This window comes from Acomys minous, assembly GCF_964271855.1.
Source record: "Acomys minous genome assembly, chromosome: 2".
NCBI classification, from domain to species: Eukaryota; Metazoa; Chordata; class Mammalia; order Rodentia; family Muridae; genus Acomys; species Acomys minous.
In genome coordinates, this window is record NC_140484.1 from 123091447 (window position 1) to 123114440 (window position 22994).

At 37.9% G+C, this 22994-nt stretch overlaps 1 protein-coding gene across 10 annotated transcripts in view; it reads left to right on the forward strand.

Annotated features, from left to right (window-relative positions):
• PICALM (phosphatidylinositol binding clathrin assembly protein) overlaps window positions 1-17598 on the forward strand; it is an 83886-nt gene extending 66288 nt beyond the window's left edge. For 3 of the 10 annotated variants that reach the window (XM_084771991.1, XM_084771997.1, XM_084771998.1), the window contains 8 exons: window positions 823-954; window positions 1043-1073; window positions 1228-1327; window positions 3770-3793; window positions 5149-5208; window positions 6358-6462; window positions 14793-14894; window positions 16235-17598. In XM_084771991.1, the coding sequence (XP_084628117.1) occupies window positions 823-954; window positions 1043-1073; window positions 1228-1327; window positions 3770-3793; window positions 5149-5208; window positions 6358-6462; window positions 14793-14885 (545 nt within the window). In that variant the 3' untranslated portion in view covers window positions 14886-14894; window positions 16235-17598. The remainder of the gene's footprint in view (window positions 1-822; window positions 955-1042; window positions 1074-1227; window positions 1328-3769; window positions 3794-5148; window positions 5209-6357; window positions 6463-14792; window positions 14895-16234) is intronic. The other 7 variants (XM_084771993.1, XM_084771999.1, XM_084771994.1 and 4 more) reach the window with 4 other exon arrangements.
• Window positions 17599-22994: the final 5396 nt, after the last annotated feature.

Here is a 22994-nt window from a genome sequence, read left to right on the forward strand (position 1 = left end):
GCCAAGCCTTGCAACCTGAGTTCAATCCCCAGGATTCACAAGGTGGAAGGACAGAATGACCGCCTACAAGTTTTCTTCTGTCCCCCACCCCCACCCCCTCTCAAATTAAAAAAAAAAAAAAAGGGCTTTTAAAAAAGGGATTTATTGTAGCTGTGCATGTTGGCATATGCCTTTAATGCCACCATTACAAAAGCAAAGGTTGGCGGATCTCTCAGAAGATGTATCTTTCGGAGTTTGATGACAGCCTGGTCTACATAGATGTTTTGAACCCCAGTTAGAGCTGCACAGTGAAGACTTGCCTCAAAAAATTGTTTTTCTTTTATTAGTTCTAAGTTAAAAAATTAATTTTTAAATTATATGTGATGGTACAGGTATGTGTACAGAGTTCAGGGGCCTGCAGAGGCCAGAGATACTAGCCACTGGGCTCAAGTTACAGGTGATTGTGAGCCACCGTTTCTTCAGCTCCAATATAAAAGAAATTTTAAAATACTTTTTCCTTATCATAAAAGGGACTTTAGGATCAAGGGTTTAGAAAAATGGTGCTGGACTAGGAGAGATTTACCTACCACCTCCCCTTCTACGGCATTTTTTCATATCTCCTTTAACCTGGTTATAATTTTGTCATTAGATTAGACAAATTATTAAAGTTCTGTTAAAATTCACTTGAAGATGGCAGATTTCTCTTTCCACATGAGAGCATTTCCTGTGTTCTGGGAAAACTTGCAGTGAGTAAACAAGGAGAAAAGGGAGCGAGGACTCCCTTAGGAAGCCGCAGCTTGTGAAGTTCTTACGCACGCCATTTCATCTGTTTGTAACTTTAAGGCTTTGATGAACTAGGTGGACTTCTCAAACCAACAGTGGCCTCTCAGAACCAGAGTCTTCCTGTTGCCAAGCTTCCACCTAACAAATTAGTGTCTGATGACTTGGATTCATCTTTAGCCAACCTTGTGGGCAGTAAGTAGTCCTTTGATTCTTTAGTCATCCTTAAGCTAAGTTGTTTATTAAATGATTCTGGTTTTTAAATGCTTTTCTGTTTTCCTAGATCTTGGTATTGGAAATGGAACCACTAAGAAGTAAGTGTCTTATTTGTATTATTTAAATATCACATAGATAAGCTGATGTGACGACTTTCACTTCAGAAGTATGTACACAGATGTCAGCTTGGTGCTATAAAGTTCAGTGTCTTTGTATTGGACAGAAACATTGTGTGTTTGTGTTTATTCAAAGTGATGTAAGTTGGAGTCAACCAGGTGAAAAGAAGTTAACAGGAGGATCTAACTGGCAACCAAAGGTTGCACCGACAACTGCCTGGAACGCTGCAACAATGGTGAGTTGGGAAAGCTGATATATTAATACATGAATATTTTAACTAAATGTGTAACAGAAATGTAACATAATAGACATAATTGGAAAGCTTATTACTAGGTTTTATTAAGTACTTTTTTTTTTTCTTTAAAGCGGATTGACTGTCTTTGTCAGGCACATTTTAATCTCTAACATGTATTTAAGATTATTCCTTGCTAGACAGCAATTTAATAAGTAATGTATGGTTGTGATAGGAGTCACTATTTTCTCCGACTTTATAAACAAGAGCATATGTGCAATTACTAAGAAGTACTGCAGCATATGAGATGCAGTCTTAGATAGGAAGTTCTTAATCCCACTGTATCCTGGTTCTCAGATTTATTATTTATCATCTAGAACCTAAAGTCCTCTACCCGCAGACCTCATCTTACATAGGTTATGGAGATATTCTCATCCTTTGTGGCCATTTAGTATTTGATGAAGTCACTCTGATCACTGAACTAGTGAGCCATTGCTAGGGGAAACAGAATTCATATATTTCACATTGTGATTTTACACCCTGCAAAGCCTCCCTCTAAGCCACTGGTGCATGGCCTACAATCCCAACACTTGGAGGCAGAGCCTCTAGTTTAGTCCATCTGACTAGGGAGGGAACTGTTGTGTGACTCAGAATATGTACCTCCGCACATGTTCATGGGTAACTTGGAAAGCACTGTGAGTATTGAATTTGTGGATTGTAAAGTTAACTAACAGCAACAAATGCATCAATTCACAGTGTTTGCCAGTTGAGTAACACATAGTACTAAAGAGGTCCTATTGATGTTTTTAATTACTATAAGGCATGGTAGGCCCAGAATGCCCTATGACTATTTTCCTATCTTTGGCCTGCTTTATCTTAATCTGTTAAATTTCCTCCCTCTCAGTCAGGAAAATACATAACCTTTCTGCTGGAACACTTTGGATTGTGATTTTCTTTCAGTGGGATGTTACGGCTTTGATTACTTAGGCAGCGTATATTATGGCCTCCCCGGTTGTTGTTAGAAGGCTCCATTGTGCTTAATGTAGCAGCTGTCTTGTCATTATGGGACCCTTATAGGGCATTGCCCTTTTACATTGGCTTATTTATATGTTGAAATTGTGGGCTGAGGTTAAATTTGTCAAAACTGAAAAAGTTTTGACCTTATAAAAAGCTTTAGACTTTATAAAATGAAAATGCTTGTTTAACTTTATGTTGTTGTTTTGAGGAGGCAGGTGTGTACAAAGTTTTGTTACATAGCCCAAACTGGCTCTGAATTTACTAAGTGGTCCAGATCAGCATCATATGCACCGTCCTTCTCCCTTGGCCTCCCAAGTGCTGGTATTACAGGTGTCTAACACTATGTTTGGCTCTGTAGTTGAGGTTTTACATACAAACATAAGCATATGTACATGACTTATAGGAAGTGCATTCTAAGAGTATACTGTTCGCTCAGGGAAGTTGGATATGTGTATCACTTTGAAGTACAATGTTATCTGTGCATCTTTTTAAAAATCCCCCAAATGAAAAGCAGTTGATGTAAATTGAAACCTGATTCTGATCTAGTGTTTTCCCGTTATAACATGCCTCAGTGGCTAGAACTAGTGGCGGTAGTTAGATTAGTGGGCTTCATGGCTACAGATGGGACTATGCATTAATAATGCCCATACATTCTTGGAAGTGCAACGACTAATATGAAAGTCCAGGGAGTGTTTGTCTATTTAATCTTAAGTCGGCATTAATCTTTATGAAATACGTAAAGCTTTGGATAGTGATTGACTGACTTCTAGAATGTAATAAACACCTAACCATCTAGCATTTGTATGTATGTAAGTTGACAGAATAACAGTGTGTTGTATATGGTGGTGTGTGTGTTATCTCTAAAGGTATCTTACTTCAAATATTTGTGTTTATTTTATGGTTTATTTTTTTGTTTTTGATGGCTAATGTGTGGGGCCTGTGATATGATTCACTAAGAATAAACTGCTGCTTATGGTGTTTCTTTACATTTCTAACCTTTTAATTCTTAAACACTGTCAAGGTTTTTAATTTAAATTTTAAAACAAATTCATTTATTTTATTAAAATATTCATAAAACTGCAAACTATTCATTGGTGGTCCCACCCTAGAGGTAGATATGTGAGGTCACATTGTTTTGAAGATGCCCTTGAATTTTCCTTGCTAACATCACTGTATAGTTTATGTTTTAATGACATATGTAAATAGTAAACCATTGTGTGTATACGGAGGTAGCTAAAATTCCACTTTCCTTGTTAACCTTGATAGTGTTTTGGTAATAGATGTTCTTTTATTAGATATAAAAATACCCAGAACCTTAGGTAGTGAATGTACATGTAAACTAAATGCTCTCTGTGTATTTTGTTGTGTAAGTACTTGCTCTAATCCAGTGTTATTGCATTGTGTAATTGTTCTTCCTGGGAAAAACAGAATGGCATGCATTTTCCACAATACGTAAGTGACCAAACACTAGCCCTTCTTTTTTTTTTTTTTTTTGCAATAAATTGGCATGCTATTAACCACCGCTGCAGCAGAATCTCATAACCTTCCGGCTATTCCTTGTTTCACATCCAATTTTCAGTGTGCCAGAAATTCTTCCTAGCATCTACTGATTTTCATGGGTGTGTTGCAGAATTGATTCTGATGGTGGCATGGGAAACACCAATTTTTCTTTCTTGCTTAATATTCCGCCATTTGCTGCCAGATGGCTGGGTGTCTGTGTGTGTATCTGTGCTGCCACCATGCACTTGATGACTTTTGAATGAAGGGAAATGTTGATTGTGGTAATGTTTACAGTAACAATTGCATGTAATCTTACAGGCTTCTGCTGTACTTGGCAGTTTGTTTGACTGCTCTCGTACATCTTAGTTTTGAAGTAGGGAGAGACCAATACGCCCTACCTGCTCACCTACATACTAAACTGCACTCTTCATTTAACTTTATGCATATGTTCAAATTGCTGTATAATTTCATGTTTTCAAACATATTTTAGCTGTGTTATTGGTCTTTCACCTGTATTCAGTTTTAGTCTTTTATGAGAGAAATATGTAGGGAATATTGTTAAGACAGCAGCTGTATATAAAGGAATTTGTTCCTAGATTGTATATTCACAAATCATCAATAAAAAAATTAGAACAAAGGATCCTCATTAAAATATAATCTTAGAACTTGATTGCTCCTCTTAAGTAATTGATAGTTTTGGAACAGGTTAGAAAGCTAACGTACAGTTTCTTATGTGCAAGCTGTGCTCATAGGGATAGTCTTGCTGTTCTTCCTGTGGTTCTTTGAACATCAGGTTACTAATTGATATGGAATCGTTATGTCTTTTTTTCTTCTGTTTTTTTCTTTCTAGTACTTAAGAAACAGTCCATGTTATTTATTTATTTATTTTTTGATAAACATTTTTATGAAAATGATAGGATTTAAAGTTTGGAACTTTAGATATTTTTAAATACCTCAAGACTTTTTAACTTGTTTGCTTATTTCAGTGGAGCTGGGAATAGGATCCAGGGTCTCAAGCAGAGCTCTGTCAGCGTCTTTGAAAGCTGTAAAACATGTTGTGAGCTTAGACTACTGTTGAGTCTAAGCTTAAGTGGTATTTTTTTTCTTTCTTTTAGTGATTTTGCTTTTCTGCTAATTTTGAGATAGTTTTCTTACTGAGTATTAATTGACAGTTACCAGTAATCACAAATGTCACTTAATCATAGCTGTCTTAGCAATTTGTTTTAAATAGAAATCTGACAATCCTTTAAACTTAAGACATACAGAAATTAACATTTACTTTTTTACTTTTTCTTTTGCCATATCAGGCGCCCCCTGTAATGGCCTATCCTGCTACTACACCAACGGGCATGATAGGATATGGAATTGTAAGTATATTTCTAAATGAAATTTTTGGAAAATAGAGTAATTCATTCTTAACATGATTTATTTCAACCTTAGATTAAAAAAAAAAAACCATTGCTTTCCTAAGTTTTTTCTTAGAATAGTTATTGTAAAATAGGTATTGTTGATTAGCGTGCCCAGTGTCAATCACTTAATTTTTCCCTTTATAATTTTGCCGTGTATGTTGTCTTTCATTACATACTCACTTAAATGTTAATGTTAGTTCCAAGTTATTTGTTGTAAATAGTGAGGTGACACCACCTTAATACTGTATAATGTGTAACTGAGTTATATAGGAGTAAATTTAGTGTGGTATAGGCCAGAATGATTTTCCTCTGACAGTGACTGTTGGAGTACAAAACCAGTTTTTTAATCAATCACCATCCCCCACAGCCTGTGTTCTGTTACCCTCAGTGACATGAGGTTGACCTCTGGCCTCCACGTATGTACTTATACCTAACATACATGGACATGTGTGCACACCTACCTTCACATATGTACACACAAATAAAATAAGCAATCGTTTATGATCATTTACATAGTGACATAAAACTTAATTGATACACAAAGGCGATTGGCTTGCTTTGAAATATGTTAACATTTAGATATAGAGCTACAGTTTTTTCTGTGTATAGACCTACAAAATCTGGATACTTGGGGAGCATTTTTCCTCCACTATCAATGCCTTTCCCCACCCCCCATCAGAATATTTCTTTGTTGTACTGTAAGAAAGGTTAAATTTGGCAAATTCATTGGATTTGCTACCTTATTTTGTTTTTCGAGACCGGATTTCTCTGTGTAGCCTCAGCTGTCTTTGAACTAGCTCTGTAGACCAGGCTAGCCTCAAAACTCTAGAGATCCACCTGCCTCTGCCTCCTGAGTGCTGGGATTAAAGGCACATGCTATTACCGTCTACCTATTTGCTACTTTTTAAGAATGAACTTTATATGAAAGTAGTACTAAGGGAAAAAAAAGTAGACATTAGTCTTACTTGTGTTCAGAATAGTTTGTCCTTACAGTCAGAGCAAAGGTATTGACAAGCTTTAATTCCTGTTAGCCTTCTTGTTTACTTCCTCCAGAGTAATGAATATGGGAGCCAGCGTTTCTTAACTTAATATTATTCTATTTTTCAGCCTCCTCAGATGGGAAGTGTGCCTGTTATGACACAACCAACCTTAATATACAGCCAGCCTGTCATGAGACCACCAAACCCCTTTGGCCCTGTATCAGGAGCACAGGTAGTACTGTGTGCACAGCTGTTGCAATATGCTGATTTGGAAGGGCTCTGTAAAAATTAACAGTATCTCTCAACTCAAAGAAGTTCATCAAACCTTCCCTTTGTTTTAGATATTACTTACTTTTTATCTTCCTAATGCAAGTACTTTTCAAAATACTGATTCTAGAGAAGTGACAAGTAGATTATAGGTTTTCTAGGTGGGAATTTCTTACAACTTAATGCTTGGGGTTTCTCCAAGGCTGTGGAACCTTGTTTCTTTGTGATTCTTGCATTTAGACCCACAAAACCATGGCTTCAACATCAGATCATAGCTATTGGCTTGAGGTTTGCTCTAAGTGTTACTCTGGGGATGTCTGCAGACTCTTAGAAAGCCCACAGAAAGTTTGGCTGTTTTTTGTTTGTTTGTTTTGGGGTTTTTTTTTGTTTTGTTTTGTTTTGTTTTGTTTTGTTTTTTATGAGGTAACTTTTTGTCACTGAGAATTATGCTAAAAGCAAACAAAAGGGTGGGGTGGGGTGGGGGGACAAACCATCAGAAAGTCCGTGCTGACTTAGGTTCTTCAAAAGAGAGATTTCCTTTGTAAATGCTTCTTATATTCTCCCTGTTTCTGACAGTTACCCTAAATGTTCTTCTTAATTTTATTCTTGGGGCGGGGGCACATTTGAGCAGTTTGGATTTTGTTCGTTGTATGCTATTTGATAGGGCCCTTATGAAGTGAAGGGTAGTGTGTTCTTGTGTGTGGCTCTGGTTGTTACATATAATTGTTGGTGCACTCCTTGGTTTCCTAGATGGTTCTCAATGCCAAACAGTTGGTAGACTAATTTTGAAGCTTACTTGAAAGCAATACTTAGCAGTTAGCTTGTATTCACTTTCCAATGCCATATCTAGTAGGCTTACTAGGACATACAGTGTTATAAAGATAGTAAGTGCATAGTCCTTTCAGATCTGGTCTCCATTTGATAGACAGCAGTGGATAGGAGACCATTTCATATTTCGCCCCCTTTGGTGTATCACATATGCTCACATATGCTTAGCTACTGAGCTATGTTCCAGCCAAGCTCACTCCCTTCCTTTGTTTCGGGCATGTACATCATTCAATATGTAAGGAGGGAGAAGTATTTAGGTCTTTGTTTTGTATCTAACATTTGCATTTCCCAGAGGTTTATGTAGAAAGTGGTAGGTCCTGTTAGGCTTTATATTTTTCTATATTTTTGTTGTTCATGAGTTGTTAGTTAATTTGTTGAGAATGGGAGTCTTATATCCTGTTTTAACTTGTACTTTAAATGCATTTTACTGATGTTTTCTATAAATTAGAATGCTCACTGATGAACAGTAGTTTGAAAGTCATTGTTTGCCATGTGTATTATGTCACTTAAGCAGGAAGACAATTACCCTAGTGTCAGTTTCCTTTTCAAAGTTGCTGTTTAGAAAATAATCTTAATGGGTATTTGCATGCGGATGGTTTTAAAGGTTGTTGAAGCTTTTTGATGGTGGCAAAGGTTGTTGTGCTTGCTGTATTTCTCATCATTTCTTTATGAGGAACTTGTGTTGCTTCGCATTGTGGTTTACCATATAATAAACAAGGGCACTGCTGGCTTTAGAGACTGGATTTATTCAAGTCTTGAAAGGGGAGCTTTTAAATGACTTTTAAAAAAAAGATTGATTGATTGATTTTATGTATATGAGTGCTCTGTCTGCATGTAAATCTGAATGCCAGAAAAAGATCAAATCCCAGTATAAATGGTTAAGAGCACTGGGAATTGAACTCGGGACCTCTGCTGAGCCCTAAATGACTTTCTTGTAGGAAACAATGACATTTTGCTTTTAGGCCTCATGTGTTTATTATTTATTCATTCATTTACTTGTGTCTTGGCACTAATCTTGGATGTTAGTAGTGATAGTTCTCAGCTGATTTATCCAGCTGAATCTTAGTGAAGAAAGACATTTGGATTTCCAGCAGTGCTTTGGGCTCATTTATCCTTTCCTGCTTACTGTTATACAATGCCATGAGAGAATTTACTTTGGGAATTAGAGTTAGTGCCATATATGAAAAATTGATTCTGTAACCCCCATTATATGCCAGTTAGTCATATCAAAAATATTAGGAGCCTCATCTCTGACCTCTGTTGTTAATAAAACAAGTACAGAGTAAGGCCTTACTTCCTAGGGTTTCTTTTTAAAATTCTAGTTTTTTGTCTTATAGCCAGAAAGTGTTAATAAAGCCTTGGGTTGCCAAAGTTTTACAATGTCATCATAGTGAACGTCAGTAGCTCTGTGTGTATAGAAAGCATGAGAATATGTTGGTTTTCTAATGTGTGCCAGAAAAGTCTCTTTAAAAGTTCCGTATTCTCATTTGAAATTTATTGTATTCTGTGTTACGGGTGTTTTACCTACATGTCTATATATCGTGCTCCTGCCTGGTGCTCACAGAGGCCTAAAAGGGCATCGGATCTCCTGGAACTAGAGTATCATTTAAACTTCTTCCTGTAAGTTAAATATCATGATAGATTTGAGTTTAAATAAGCAGGAATTTAAATTTAAAAGAACAACAACAAAAGGTAGCAGCCTCAAAGCCCACAAGATGTGCAATTAGAGTCTATTAATTTTCAGGGACAGCCGTAACAAAATATGGCAAGCTTCGTGGCTCAATACAGTTTATATTTATATAACTTTCAGTTGCAGAAGCTGGACTTCTAAAATGAAGCTGCTCTCATAAGGCGTCCTCTAGAAGAGGGCCTATCTGTGCCATTTGCTGTTCATAGAGATAACCAAAGAATGAGATTATCTTTATTGGAAAATGGCATGCAACATTGTATATTTATATTCCCATGCAAATGGATTTTGGATATCTTGCTAGTGATCTAGCTGCGCTTTAAGTGCCCTGAAACAACTTACTAATTCTAAGACCTAGCTTCAAGTCTGGTATCGCTGGAATCCTGGAATCATACTGTCTGTTGTCTCTAAATATTTTTGATGAGGTCAGCTTTAAGAGAATGTGTTTTATTAGTGTTACTGTACAGAACACATGGGTTGAATAATGTACAGTGAGTCAAAATTTGTTTCAGTGGGAAATCTCATGTCAAGCTGCCAGTGTCTAGCTTTTTGGCACTTCATAACAGAGGAAGGGCAGGGACTGGGGACATACAGCCTGAAGGAAACCCATTCTTATAGTAATAAACAGACTCTCCTCTCCTCCCCCCCCCCCCCCCCCGTGTGTGTGTGTGTGTGTGTGTGTGCGCGCGCGCGCGCACACGCATAGATGGAGGGAGGGATGAATGGGTTGATTGAGGAGCTAAGGATACAGTTTAGTGGTACAGCACTTGCAAGGCCCTGGCTTTTATCTTTAGCACTGTGAAAGGAAGAGGGGGCGGCAGTGCAGAAGGAATGATGTAATCATTAGTATCAAGATGTAGGACTCTTAAAAGAAGTTATGAACTCCAACTTCCTGAACAGGAAGAAAGAGATGTTATACGCCATTGTTGTAAGGATAGATGTGCATGGTCTCTGGCCCTTCATAGATAGATAGGTGCATAGATATATAGATACAGAGGGGGGAGAGGAGAGAGAGAAAGATGTCATACAGACAGGTGTCATACATTCATTCAATAGCAAGCACATACCCACCATATTTCTGTAGGTTGAATTAATATATTCCTACATTAATAAACATACTAGGCATAAAAATAAAAACAAAAAAATTAAGCTGGTAAAATTTTTAATTAGAGAAGTTCTGATTTCGTCTTAGCTGAATTTGGAGTACATTTTGCTTCAAAGTGCTTTATTGACAAAACCATTTTAATATGTTTTAGAATGGTCATAATATGTAAGTCACTGAACAAGAGAGGTAAAATAATGTTGCTTTCACCTCAGAAACTTAGTTGCATGCATGCCATTTGGAAGCACAAGTGATTGTTGACTGAGCGTTTCTGAGAGAGATAGATACTACAAATTAACAAGACCAAGAGCTACCTAGATACAATGACTTTGATGAGAGCCTTACATAAACATAGCTGAATGTGTGATGTTAGGTGCTAGGGATGAATGGAGTCATAGTTGAATTACTGATTTATGCCAGGCAGTATGCACTTAACCTTTATACCAACCATAAATGCGGGTTACAGGTATTGGGCTTAGGTATTCTAAGCCCCAACAAGCCCAAATTCAGTTCAGGTTATCTTTCTATAAATCCCTCATGAGTCATTCCAGGCCAAGAAACAACATCCAGTTTTCTCTTGAGTTTCTGTCTTTGTTTTTATAGAAAAGTCAAGGTGAGTCTATAGCATCAACATTTTCTTGCTATCCAATCTCTTGACTGACTGAAGAATCTAAATAAATGGATGAGAAGTGTTCCTTAGTTATATGTATCTGTTTTTGTTTTCGAGAAGGGGTCTCACAGTAGCCTGCCCTGGCTAGAGTTCATTTTGTACCCATGACTGACTTTGAACTTCTTGCCTCTACCCTTGATTATGGGCCAGTGGCACCAAGCCTAGATTGGCCCTCAGAATTTTAGGCACAAAGCTGATAATGTCTTAGAAATTTTATTCTCATAAACTTACTTGTGGTGCTAGGGATTGAACCTAGGTTCTCCTTCATACTAGATAAGTTTTCTGTCCCTTTTCAACCCCCTTTTAAAGTTAATTTGTAGATTTTGAGACAAAGTTCCATTAAGTGTCCCAGGCTAAGCTGGAAATTAGAGTCCTTGTGTGGCTGTGTGGTTTGTAGGCTAGCCCTTCTCCCAAGACTGTTGAGCCTGGCTCTCTGAACCTGTTGCTATTTTTCTCCTTCTAACCTGCAGTTTTTTTCTTTGGTATAAAACAATAATGAAGCACCTGTTTTTATTTTAAGACGTTTAATTTGTCAACTTCTTGAAGTTATTTTGAAGTGCATTTTAAAAAGTATTTGTTTTTTGTTAATTTGTGATTTCATTACTCCATTTCCACTGAGCATTCTATAACCAAAACAGGAAAGAAGCCAGACAGCTCCACTCTGAAGCAGAGTGTTCTGGAAATATTTTTTTTTCATTTTAGCATGTATTTTTTTTAATTAAAATGTATGTATGTCAGGGGGAGGAAATCCCCCTCAGGAACAGTCATAGGGGAGGGGAATAAGGGAAAATGGGAGGGAGGGAAGAATGAATGGGAGGATACAAGGGATGGGATAACCATTGAGATGTAACAAGAATAAATTAATAAATAATTAAAAAATGTATGTATGTGTGCATAGGAAAGGCAGGGGTATGTGCAGGGCTAGATAAATAGAGGTCAGAGACCTTATGGGCAGCCTGTGGCATTGGTTCTGGGCTTCAGATGTGGTTTTCAGTCTAGGCAGCAATGGTTTCTACCTGTTGAGCCATCTCACTGCTCATGTAATTTTCAAGATTGATTAGAATTTTAGTTAAGAGGTACCGTCATCAATTGTAAATCTTAGTATTTTTATTTGTATTCTGCTCTTCGCAGTATTTCATTTTCCTGTAGATTAAAAAAAGAAGACGACAACGACTAAGTATGTATGTTTTGGAGCAGTAAGGAAGGTGAAATAAATAACTTTGATTTGAACTGACTCATGGCTGTACTAACTCTTTAGCACTAGAACTTTAGGATAGTGTATGTTACTTTGAAAAGTAGGTCAAGGCATTTTCTGTTGTAACTTTGTTTGTTACACATTTTTGTAATGGTATATTTGTAATAGTTGTGATTATTTTTATGCCAGTCTATAAATTTGATTTTGTGATGAATTCTGACAAGTTGAGTTTTTAAAAAGTCCTTTTCCTCCAGTATATTTTCATTGCTCTATGTGTGTGTGTGTAAAGGCTTTAAGCTAGGTTCTTTAATTTGCTCAAAAAGAGGGTCAGCACTTTATTTCAGGTGAGTTCTTCAGACTTAAAATTCTGCTGCATCTTAACTCCCTGGAGTGTCCTTGCTCCTCCATCCCTTTTCTTCTTCCTGCTTTCCGTGAGCAGTAATGTGGGCAGTGTCCTAGTCTCTGTCCTTCCTTACTCCCCCTCCATCTCACTACTTTCTCAGCAGCGAGCACTTTGTCTGTGCTTTTTTGCTAATGAGGGAAAACGATGGGAGCAGGTGCTTATGGTCCTGGGTGTCCTGGGCCCTGGAGTAGTGCAGCAGCCAGACCCTTATGGGATGTTGTGTTGCCTATTTCAAGGGGAGGATGCTAAGAAACTTAGTGTAGAGATAGACACTGAATTTTGTTTTTTCACTGGTGGACTCAAACATTTAACTTTACTAGTTTACACATATGACGTATCGGTGCATGTTTTACTACTAGACTAGAAGGTGTTGGGGTAAGACATTACTTTTTTTCCAAGGTAGATTGACCCTTTTGAACATTGTTAGTAAAACTCGGGGACTCCTGGCAGTATGCTCAAGTATGGAGAATGGTAGTGTCTCTTTTGTTTTCTTCTGGAGCTATCAGCTCTTCAAACTGCTGCTCTCATAGGATAGTGTCATTTAGGTACAGTATACAACAAGCAGGTTTGTTTTCATGTGAAATGAAGAGGAAAATCTATTTGTAAGTGAAGAGTAGAAGTAAATGCGAATGCTTGCCCCCTTCTACCTCGGTGACTATTTGAAACCAATCAACCCGTTCAGGGGCTCAAGGCAGAAGGTTGGGGCATCTTTCTAGATAGATTTCACTTTACTCTGAGTTATCCTTAGAGTTGCAGGTATTGCAGCCTCCAGCCAGGACAAACATAGGGCCCTGTCTTTTCATCTGTAGTTCCATATACAAACCCATTAACTTTCCCACCATCTCTTCTTACTGTCTTTGAATATGTATTTCTAAAATAGTATATGGATGGGGAAAATCTTGATGACCTGAGTAACAAAGGATGATTTTTAAATGTGTAAGTTGATCATAATGCTCTAAATGGCAGAATGCTTATACTGGTGAGGTAATATTTCCTGAAACTCGCTGGGTAATCATTCCTATGATGATTTTCTTCAAAACAAAACAAGCAAAGAAGCAAACATAAAAGCAAAACTTAAAAAGAAATGAAAGCCAGGCGTGGTGGCGCATGCCTTTAATCCCAGCACTCGGGAGGCAGAGGCAGGTGTATCACTGTGAGTTCAAGGCCAGCCTGGTCTACAATGCGAGTCTGGGATGGCCAAGGCTAACACAGAGAAAGACCCTGTCTTGAAAAAACAACAACAAAAAGAAATGAAACAGCCAGGCGCAGCTGTATACACCTTTAATCCCAGCTCTTGGGAGGGAGAGGCAAGTGGATCTCTGAAGTGCAAGGACAGCCAGGGCCCTGCCTCGAAAACTCCCCAGGAAAGGGGAGATTATTAAACCAGCAAAAGGGGTTTTTGTGTGTGTGACTTTAAATTTTTTAAAATATAATTCAAGTTTTGGGATTACGAATTAAAGTTATTTTGCTTAATCTTACTTTAATATGTAACATCCCTAAAAGCATCCTTTTTATAATGGCCCTCTGATTGCAAACTCTATGATCCTATAGTGAGGGAGAAACAGAATAAAAGTTTTTTTCCAAATTAAAAGTAGTTTATGTTGGGTTTAAAATACTCATAAGTCAGCTTGATGAAACAGTTGGACTTGAGTGTTTGCACACACAGAGTAACATCTTAATTGTTCAGAAAAATTGTCTTGTGTTTGGAAGTAAAGGTAATGGTACTTTGTGCAGTGGTCAACTTAATTTTCAAATTAAAAGAAGGGGCACATTCTAAAAATCAAATGGCTCTATAAAGACTGGAAACGAAGCAGAGACCTTGCCTCGTTTCCCTTACTCAGAGCTCTCTCTGCATAGTTCTTAAAGTGTGTGCTATAGTGTGTGTCCAGGTGGAAAAGCAGGAGGTTAGCCCTGTCTGTTTGAGGAGAGAGACTTGAGAGCAGCAGGACGTTGTGCCCTGTGGGCAGACAGCAGGAAGAGATACTACTTTTGGAAATGTGGGATCTGAGCAGAGGTCAGTTTGCACAACTGTGCATAGATGTCTGCATTCAGAAAACCAACTTGACTTTTTTTTTTTAATTACACAATTATGCATCAGTTCTCCTGTACTCCCTTTCTCCTCCCTGACATTAAAAGTCTTAACTATAGGTCAGTTTATATCAGCATTTATGGATAAAAGACTTTCATTTCATGTTTCAAAGGCACACATTTGTTTTCTGGAAAACATGCCATTGGATATCTTTTAACCTGACATGCAATAGCATTTTTTTTTTAAATCCCATTTTCTACAAAGGCTACCTTTATATTTATTAAAGGTGACAAAACCCCTCTTCCTTCATTACACTTTCTATTCTCATGTTCTGTCATTCTGAGATCTTTTTCTCCCCTGTCTCTGTCTTCTTTCCCCCAGCTGTCGGCAGCATCCAGTCCCTCCAGGCACAGTCCTCACAGAGCTGCAGGAAAGGACCCCTTTGCAGAGCTCTCTCTGGAGGACTTCTTATAAGTCACTTAGGTATTGCTATGTGTGGGGGAGATGGGGACGTGGATACTTAAGCAAAGATTGCCAACACTGAATGCCATGCACCCTTCTCCTTTGTTCATTAAAGGAGTCTGCATTCCCTCTGTGTCTCAGCTGCCTTCTCCTCTTCTGTTCTTAACATGAAGAATAAAAATAGTTCAGGATCGGACAAAAGAAGAAACTGCCTTTGGGACATAGCGTTAACATAGTTAAAATGTGTGAGATCAGGGGGACCATCTTAACACAAAAGCATCCACTGCTCACAGCCACTGGGCATAATAAAATACCACCATTAAAAATGAGGCACTTAGTCATTCTTAAGAGAATTATAGAGAATGCTCGGCTTTTACACAGTGCATATGTCTTGGTTAGGAGTAGCTTTAGTTTTAGTATAACACCTATGGCTCATGATAAAAATTGATTTATGTAATTTCTTTAAAGTTGCAATTTATGTGTTCCCTTTGTTTAAGATAATAACTTAAAAATAAAATTTTGTAAAATTTTGCTTTTGTTTGGTTTTGGTTTTTTGAGACAGGGTCTCTCTGTGTACTACTGACTGTTGTAGAGCTCTGTAGACCAAGCTGGCCTCAAATTCACAGAGATTCTCCTGCCTCTGCTTCCCAAGTTTAATTAAAGACAAATGAATACCTAAGCCTTTGATTACAGGGTCTCTGTGTACGATCCACACCACTTTCATCCTCTGAAAGACATTTAATTTGTTCTTTTTGATGCTTCAGCCCCAGCTTATACTTACCAATTAGGTCTTTGGCAGTTTGTACTCTTATTTGGCAAGCACATCCACTTCAGTTTTAGCTGTACATAGGCAGCTCAAGAGAAATGAGTAACGAACAGTGACTCCTGGCTGAAGAGTGTTCCTTTATAAGTACTTAAAATTTTTAATTATAATAGTAAAGAATAGAATCAGTGCAACATTATTTTATTCTCTAATTACATGTATTTTGGAAATACTTCACACTTTGCTTTCCCAAAAGAGTTAGATGGTACATTCATACTTATGGATAAATATTTTTAACTTAAGGAAAAATAGTTTATTGGTCTTCTCCCCTTGCTTCCACTACTTCCTGCTTTTTAGTAATTAGGAAGATAGTTAGAATACTTACAATATGCTTCACTGATGGAGTTCTGGCACATTGGAAGCTGGTGATACCGTATTTTTTGTTTTTTATTTTTTTGCCATAGGGTCTGTGATAAACCATGTTAAGAGTATTTCTAGGCTGGTTGAATGGTGAAGACACAGAGTGTTTTATCTCTTGAGAGTATGTCCTATGTTGCAGTGATTTAACTAACTTATACCACGACTTTTTTTTTTCCAGATACAGTTTATGTAACTAGATGGAAGAGAATGGAATTATTCCAGAACACGCAAGCGCAGGTGGCAACTCCTTACTTCCAGCAAAATCCAAACTGCTGTCTCTGAAACTCTTCCTCCATTAGAGCGCTCCAGTAACCCATGAAGGCCCACAGCGGGGATGGGACTAGTTATAGGACAGCGTTGTCAATACCATTTATAAAGCCAAGAGTTGACATGATTTAAGACTAAGAGCTGTCTTTTTGGTGACTAACACTTCAGTTCTTTCAACTCCTATTAATACCCATAATCTGTAACCTACCAAGAAAAGCCTGTACTTGGAAAGTGTGGAGTTTGTGTTTGGAAAAGCTGCCTGGAGAGAAGCGTTGTGTCCTTTACTCATAGTTCAATGGGACTCATTGGGGGATCAAAATCATAATTTCTAATTATGCGTTATATTTCTTTTCTCCAGTCCTCACAAATACAGAAACCATAATTGAAGTTAACTTTTTCTTTTTTTTTTTAAATTTATATTCAGTTTGCAGTAGACATTCCTTAAGTATTTGTATTTATTTATGATTATCAATTTTACATAACATTAATATTATATCAAACCTCCTTAAGAAAATGAGTATGGATGTTCACAGTATGTTTGATTTTTATCCACAAGAATGAATCTGATTCAGAATGCTTTTCAGCTGACATACAGAGCACTAAATATTTTAAGGCAAATCCATAGGTCTGACTTTTAAGAATTCTCAGTCTCTATGGAATTTAGGGAAGCATTATAAATGCATTAATCTTTATAGTCAATTCTGTGCCTAGGATTTTGCAAGGGAACAGTTCACTGACTAGGAAAAGCACTACATTAAAATTCAGCATTAGTGCATTGGGAAGGATCTTTACTGCTTTGTGCTTGGCATGTCATTATTTTCCATTTGACATTAGGGCCTTTCCAAATGAATGTGAGGAATTGCTTTCACTCCAAGACTTTCCTTCTTTTCAGTAAAACTTTAGGAGATGTTATGGGGAAAGGGAGGGGGACAGAAATCCTTGAGCTTTTTATTTGGCGTGTGCCATGTTATGATCATGTACCTTTTAAATAAGGGGAGATAGTATCTTTAAAGTCAATGTCTAGCCAAGAGTTTAGTTAATGAAGAATTAAACTGCACTGTTGATCGGTGCTTTCTGTAAATACATCTTAACGCTTGGGTTGAGAGGGGCCTTAAGAAGGACAGTTCATTGTAGGAAAGCAATTCTGTACATGAGTTAAGCATACTTGTTGCATTGTCTCTGCAGATTCTATTTTTGTTTACAATATTAAAATGTATGTTAGCAAATGGGTGGATTTTCAAATAAAATGCAGCTTCCACAAAACATGTTACGGTATTCTGGTTTGAGGTGCATTCTCCTTTTCCTTTCATTTTTTTTATTATCAGTATCATCAGTTTTTTGCTAATAAAATTATACCCAGGCGGTTATATCTGCTGGTTTAATAAAATGTAAAATTTGTTTTTATTTAAACATACAAAATGGATTATGTTTGAATTCTTGTTACCATCACTTAGAGTGACTCACTTAGAAACTGAACTGCTCACTGCAGTTGTTCACTTCTCCTTTCTGACTGGATGCCTTCAGTCAGGTAAGTTAAGGAAGAAAGTACTCTTTAATGCGTAAGATTATGTATGCTAAAGAATATTTGTATGATATATCATAGTGAATAATAATCAGGAGTCAGAGTGCATCAAAGAGACTAAAAAGCTTTGTACTGCTAAATGTTTGCTATGGTTGGAAAAAATCATACAGTCTTTAGCTAATGTGCTTTGTTAATATGACTGATTTTCAATTTTCACTATTAAAATGTTTCCATATAAACTGAGAAATTGTATTTTAAGTTAGATTCCTTAAAATAGTAAATTTTGATTTATCTCTTGGTATTTTGAGTGGGTATCTTAAATTATGTGACAGTTCTTTCATGTTTCTGTATGTGAAATGTTTTATAAATCAGCTCCATTTTACTGTTTAAATACTTACGGACTCTGCTGGGTAGGAATTGCTCACATTCGGTCTGATTTATGGAGAGAAAACAAGGAATTTGTTCACGGTGTTAAATTAGTAGGTGGCATGGTTGATTGACTTGCTGTCGTTAATTCAAAACTGGAATGGGAATCAGTGTCCCTGCCCACTCCCATAGGGAGCACATTTCCTACTTTCTTCCCTGATGTCTTACATAGTTGATAGGGAGGAACATAAAATGTAAATAAATAATAGCATTAATCAAAAACACAATGGCCAAAGTAAATCAGCTATTTGAATTAATTTATCAACTGTCTTATTATTTTTCTATTGCTGTGATAAGACTATGTCAAGGACAGTTTCTAAAAGGAAGAGTTTATTAGGGGCTAATAGTTTCAGAGGGTTAGAGTTCTTTACCTTCATGGCAGGGAGCATGGCAGCAGGCAGGCATGGTGCTGGAATAGTAGCCGAGAGCTTACATCTTGGCCCTCAAGCAGAGGGCAGAAAAAAAATGTGAGTCCTAACTGGAAATGGTATGGGCTTCTGAAACCTCATAGTTGCCTCCAGTGATAGACCTCCTCTAGCAAGGCCATGCCTCCGAACTCTTGTTGAACAGTTCCGCCAGCTGGGGAGCATTTTCACTCATAGCACCACATCAACTTAAAATCTATGCGTTTCTCACACAAGTTGATAGTAGCTGTGGAAGGCAACTATACCTGTTCCAATTTTCTAAATTAGCTTTATGTTTTTGATTGTGTGAAAGACATCTTTTGCCACTAATTATGAGATTTTGTATCTTATGTTACATTGATAATCTTCCACTTCACAGACTATGGCTATGGTTTTTGTACTGTATGAAACAGCATACTGTCAAAATTTATGTAAACTTCCTTACAGGGATTTTTTTTTTCTTTTTTGGTATATGGGTATTTTGCCTGCAAATATGTCTGTATATCATGTGTATGCATGGTGCCCACAAAAGCCAAAAGAGGGCATCAGTTCCACAGGAAATGGAATTACAGGTAGTTATGAGCCACCACGTAGTTGCTAAGAATTGAACCTAGATTCTCTGGAAGAGCAATCAATGCTCTTAAGCGCCCTTCATTTCTCTGGGGACAGATATAGCTATCTTGAGATGAGTAAGCTGACTATAAGCAAATAAATGTATAGTTAGAGTATTTTAGGGAAACCATTTTCTTTTAAGAGCAGATTCAAATTAAGGTTTATAGCTTTTGTATATAGTTTTAAATTTTGGTGCTGGACACCAAACCCAAGCTTGCACTCTTCTCTGAGATTTCCCTTGGAACCAACCTTGCCCGTGTCTTCCTGCTCCACTTAGGTCCCCTGCCTAACTTCCTTCAGACTGGAGTACATGGTGGCTGTTCTGTGCTCCATTCACCTGCACGTCAGGCTGTTCAAAAAGCCAGTCCTCTCCTTCCAAAAACCTTACATGGTAGCATCAAGCATACCACACTGGTACTGCTGGGTAGCTAAATGGCTGCTTGACACCAAGTATTCATCTCTGATAATTTTTGTTTTGAAGTGCAAAATCCTTAGTTCCATTAAATTACCAAAGAGGCTGCAATAGAATGGAATAGACTGAGGGATCCCAAGGAAAGATGATACAAAATATATTTATGGTTGCTGAGATTGCCAAAGGACTAATCTAGTGGCAGCATAAGGAACAAGGACAGCTTCGACTGAACCACCTCCATTAGTCATGAGGGTACATGGAGCCCAGGAAGGAGCCATCAGGACTGAAGGAGGACCAGGGGAGAGGCATTAAGGACTTAGCTAAAACAGAGTCTGGTGGGTGTGCGTGAAATACAGACCCCACACTGTTCGGTCTGGTATTTGGGGACTTGATCATTAGCTTTACAGCAGAGGCAGAAGTCAAAGTACTCAGGTTTGAGAATGGAAAACCCAGAGGTATAGTCGGCTAGGACTCAAGGGAGGTCATGGACTGCCAGCTAAGAGTGTTTGGGCTGGCCAAAAGGAGTTTAAGTAAATCTACTTGTTCAGTCACCATTTAAGCATACCAAATGCCTTCCATGTGCCAGGAGATAGTTGCCTTTTGCATGTGTTTATGTGGGAGCACAGCTCTACCCACCTTGTTACCAGACACCACATACTTAGTTATGGTTGACTTTTCAAACACGCTGTGGAACATTGCTGGCTTTAACTCTCGCCACCAACAACCATCTCCTGGCACATGGACTCTTATTAATGATGAAGAGAGCTAAGCGGCCATTTTGAAGTCTGAACTTTAGGATTCAAGAAATGCTAACACCAGCAAACACATAAGTATGCTTATGCAGGCACTTTGCCCTCATCAACCACTCTGAGATGCCCAGGAGTACTCTTTCTAATGTGTAGTCCAAGCCTTTGAGTTTGTTCTCTTTAACAATAAATGACTGGGGCTTTAATGTCTTAGAGACCACATTTTCTTACGAAACTGGTGTTTCTGAATAACATTTTAGCCTGTATATTTGGATTAGTTTGGTTGTTGGAAAACAACAATGATTCAAACAGAATAGGTCTACTTTCTTTCACATGTGAAACTTGACTGGCACCATGTAGCTCTACTTCCACAAGATTGCTCTGGGGCCATTTTTAGGTATGTTGTGTTCCGTGGTGCTTAAGTTGTGTGTCTGTCTGTATTTGTCTCTCTCCCCTTCTCTCTGCTCTCCCCAGCTAAAACAACTAAATGAACATATTCTTATAAAACAAGGCTTAGCATAGACTCCAGTGCAAATTAGGCTCTACTATTCAGTAATACCATTGGTATCAAATTAATTGTACATCTTATGAAGTTTTTTTTTCTGATCAATGTCTTTAAAACCATATCCCATACTTTGTTTTCTTTCTAAATTAGTGTTTGCATTGAAATATCTTAGTAAAAAATATATAGAAGCTTAAAAATGAAGTATACACTGCTAGGCCAGAAGGATGTTATATGATGTGTTGAAAATGTGTATCCTGCCAAGCACAGTGTTGCATGCCTGGAATCCCAGCACTCTGGGAGGCAGAGGCAGGAGGATCTCTGTGAGTTTGAGGCCAGCCTGGTTTACAAAGTGAGTCCAGGACAGGCAAGACTATACAGAGGAAAGAAACCCTGTCTCAAAAAACAAAAACATCAACCTCCTTCCCCCTCCCCCCAAAAAAACCCTAAAATGTGTATCATTTTACCAAATATTAGATATAGCTCTATTCCACATTGTCATTTTTACATAAGCAGTGCCAGAGTTAAGGAACACGTTTTAAAAGGCGACTAAGAAGATTTCTGATGTAAAAGTTTAACTGTCACAGAGTAGCTTAAATATGTTAGTTCTTCACTTGCCCCATAGCTTCAAATGTGTCTTGTGTCCATACCTCTCCCTACTTTGGAGTCTTGAGGTAGAAGCAGTGTTAAAGGAGGGGATCTATCATAGTTCATCTCCTTTCCACTTAGGAGGGAAGTGTTGCAAAAGCTAGCATTTTTTTTATAGCTGAGACTTTACAAAAAGACAGAACTAACCCACCAAGATGAGGTCAGCAAGTTGACCAAGGTCAGCTACAGGATTGAAGAGAAATGCTGATGAAGCTTGGTTCCAAAAGTCTGTGCAGATGTCTGCATTTGCAGTTACTGTAAAACTTGCTTGTTTCTCAGAATATCTGGAATCATTTCTATTCAAAGAGGTTTTGAAGTATTTTGACTAAAAAGCATCTTATCATAAAACACAATAACCTAAAACTTAACTAATTTAAAAAGTCACAAAAGAGGGGTAATTTGTGTCTTACATGTCATAGGGATTGGAAATGGGAACACTTAATCTAGTTAAAGTTACTAATATTTAGAAAGCCTCTGTTGCTTGAGGGCACACTTCCTTTTAATGTAAAAACCTGTTTATTCCAAGAAAAATACAGAGAACTGTTGTGTTGCAGTCTAGTAAACCTCACTAGAACCAAGCCGACTGTTAACAAACAGGCCTTTATTGCTTCTCTGTGCCCTGGATTGCCCCAGTGTCTAACTACAGAGAACAAAGAAACAGAAGGCCCTGCACATGCCCTCCCTTGCACTCATTAACATTTGGGAGCTATTCTCAGTACTTGGCCTGATGAAAATGAGCAGGTCCAGAGTGGGGCCTCTTGGATCCACCAGGGCAGCCTGGCCCTCACACCAGTGGTGGCCGAGGACTGATTCTCTCTAGGGCTTTCCTTAATAACACTATGTACAGCCCCATCACTAGAGACTGGTTTGCGCCTCCCCTTCCAGTGGATAGGGTAAGGTACTGCTCTACCTGTCCCCACAAGAATACATTGTAAAGACAGCCAATCATTTCTAGCTTTGCAGAAAAATCAAGTTATTGCTAAAGGTCAGTTATTTCAGCTGTGACATAAAGCTGATCCATGAAGTACAGATGAGCAAACTAGGATTTAAAAATGCTCTGTAGTTGCCGGAGATTCCAAATAAGTATTTTTCAAACCCTGTCTGTACCTTCTTAAGTTCTTCAAATCTTTATAACCTCTGGGCCAACGGACTCAAGTTCTGAGCTTAAGGTTAAAGCTGCCACCGCATGGACAAAATGCAAACATGCACTATTCTGGCAACTGAAATGCTCATAAAATCCATCAGATTTATGTAGATTTAAATCCTTTCCAAAACCTATCACTAAACGTGAAAATAGAATAATATGGCTTAAACACAGGAGAGCGGTACTCACCCATTTAATAGCTTGTCCTGTGGGCTCCTATTGCTGCTTGCTATTGTTTTGATGCTTTCTGTTGCA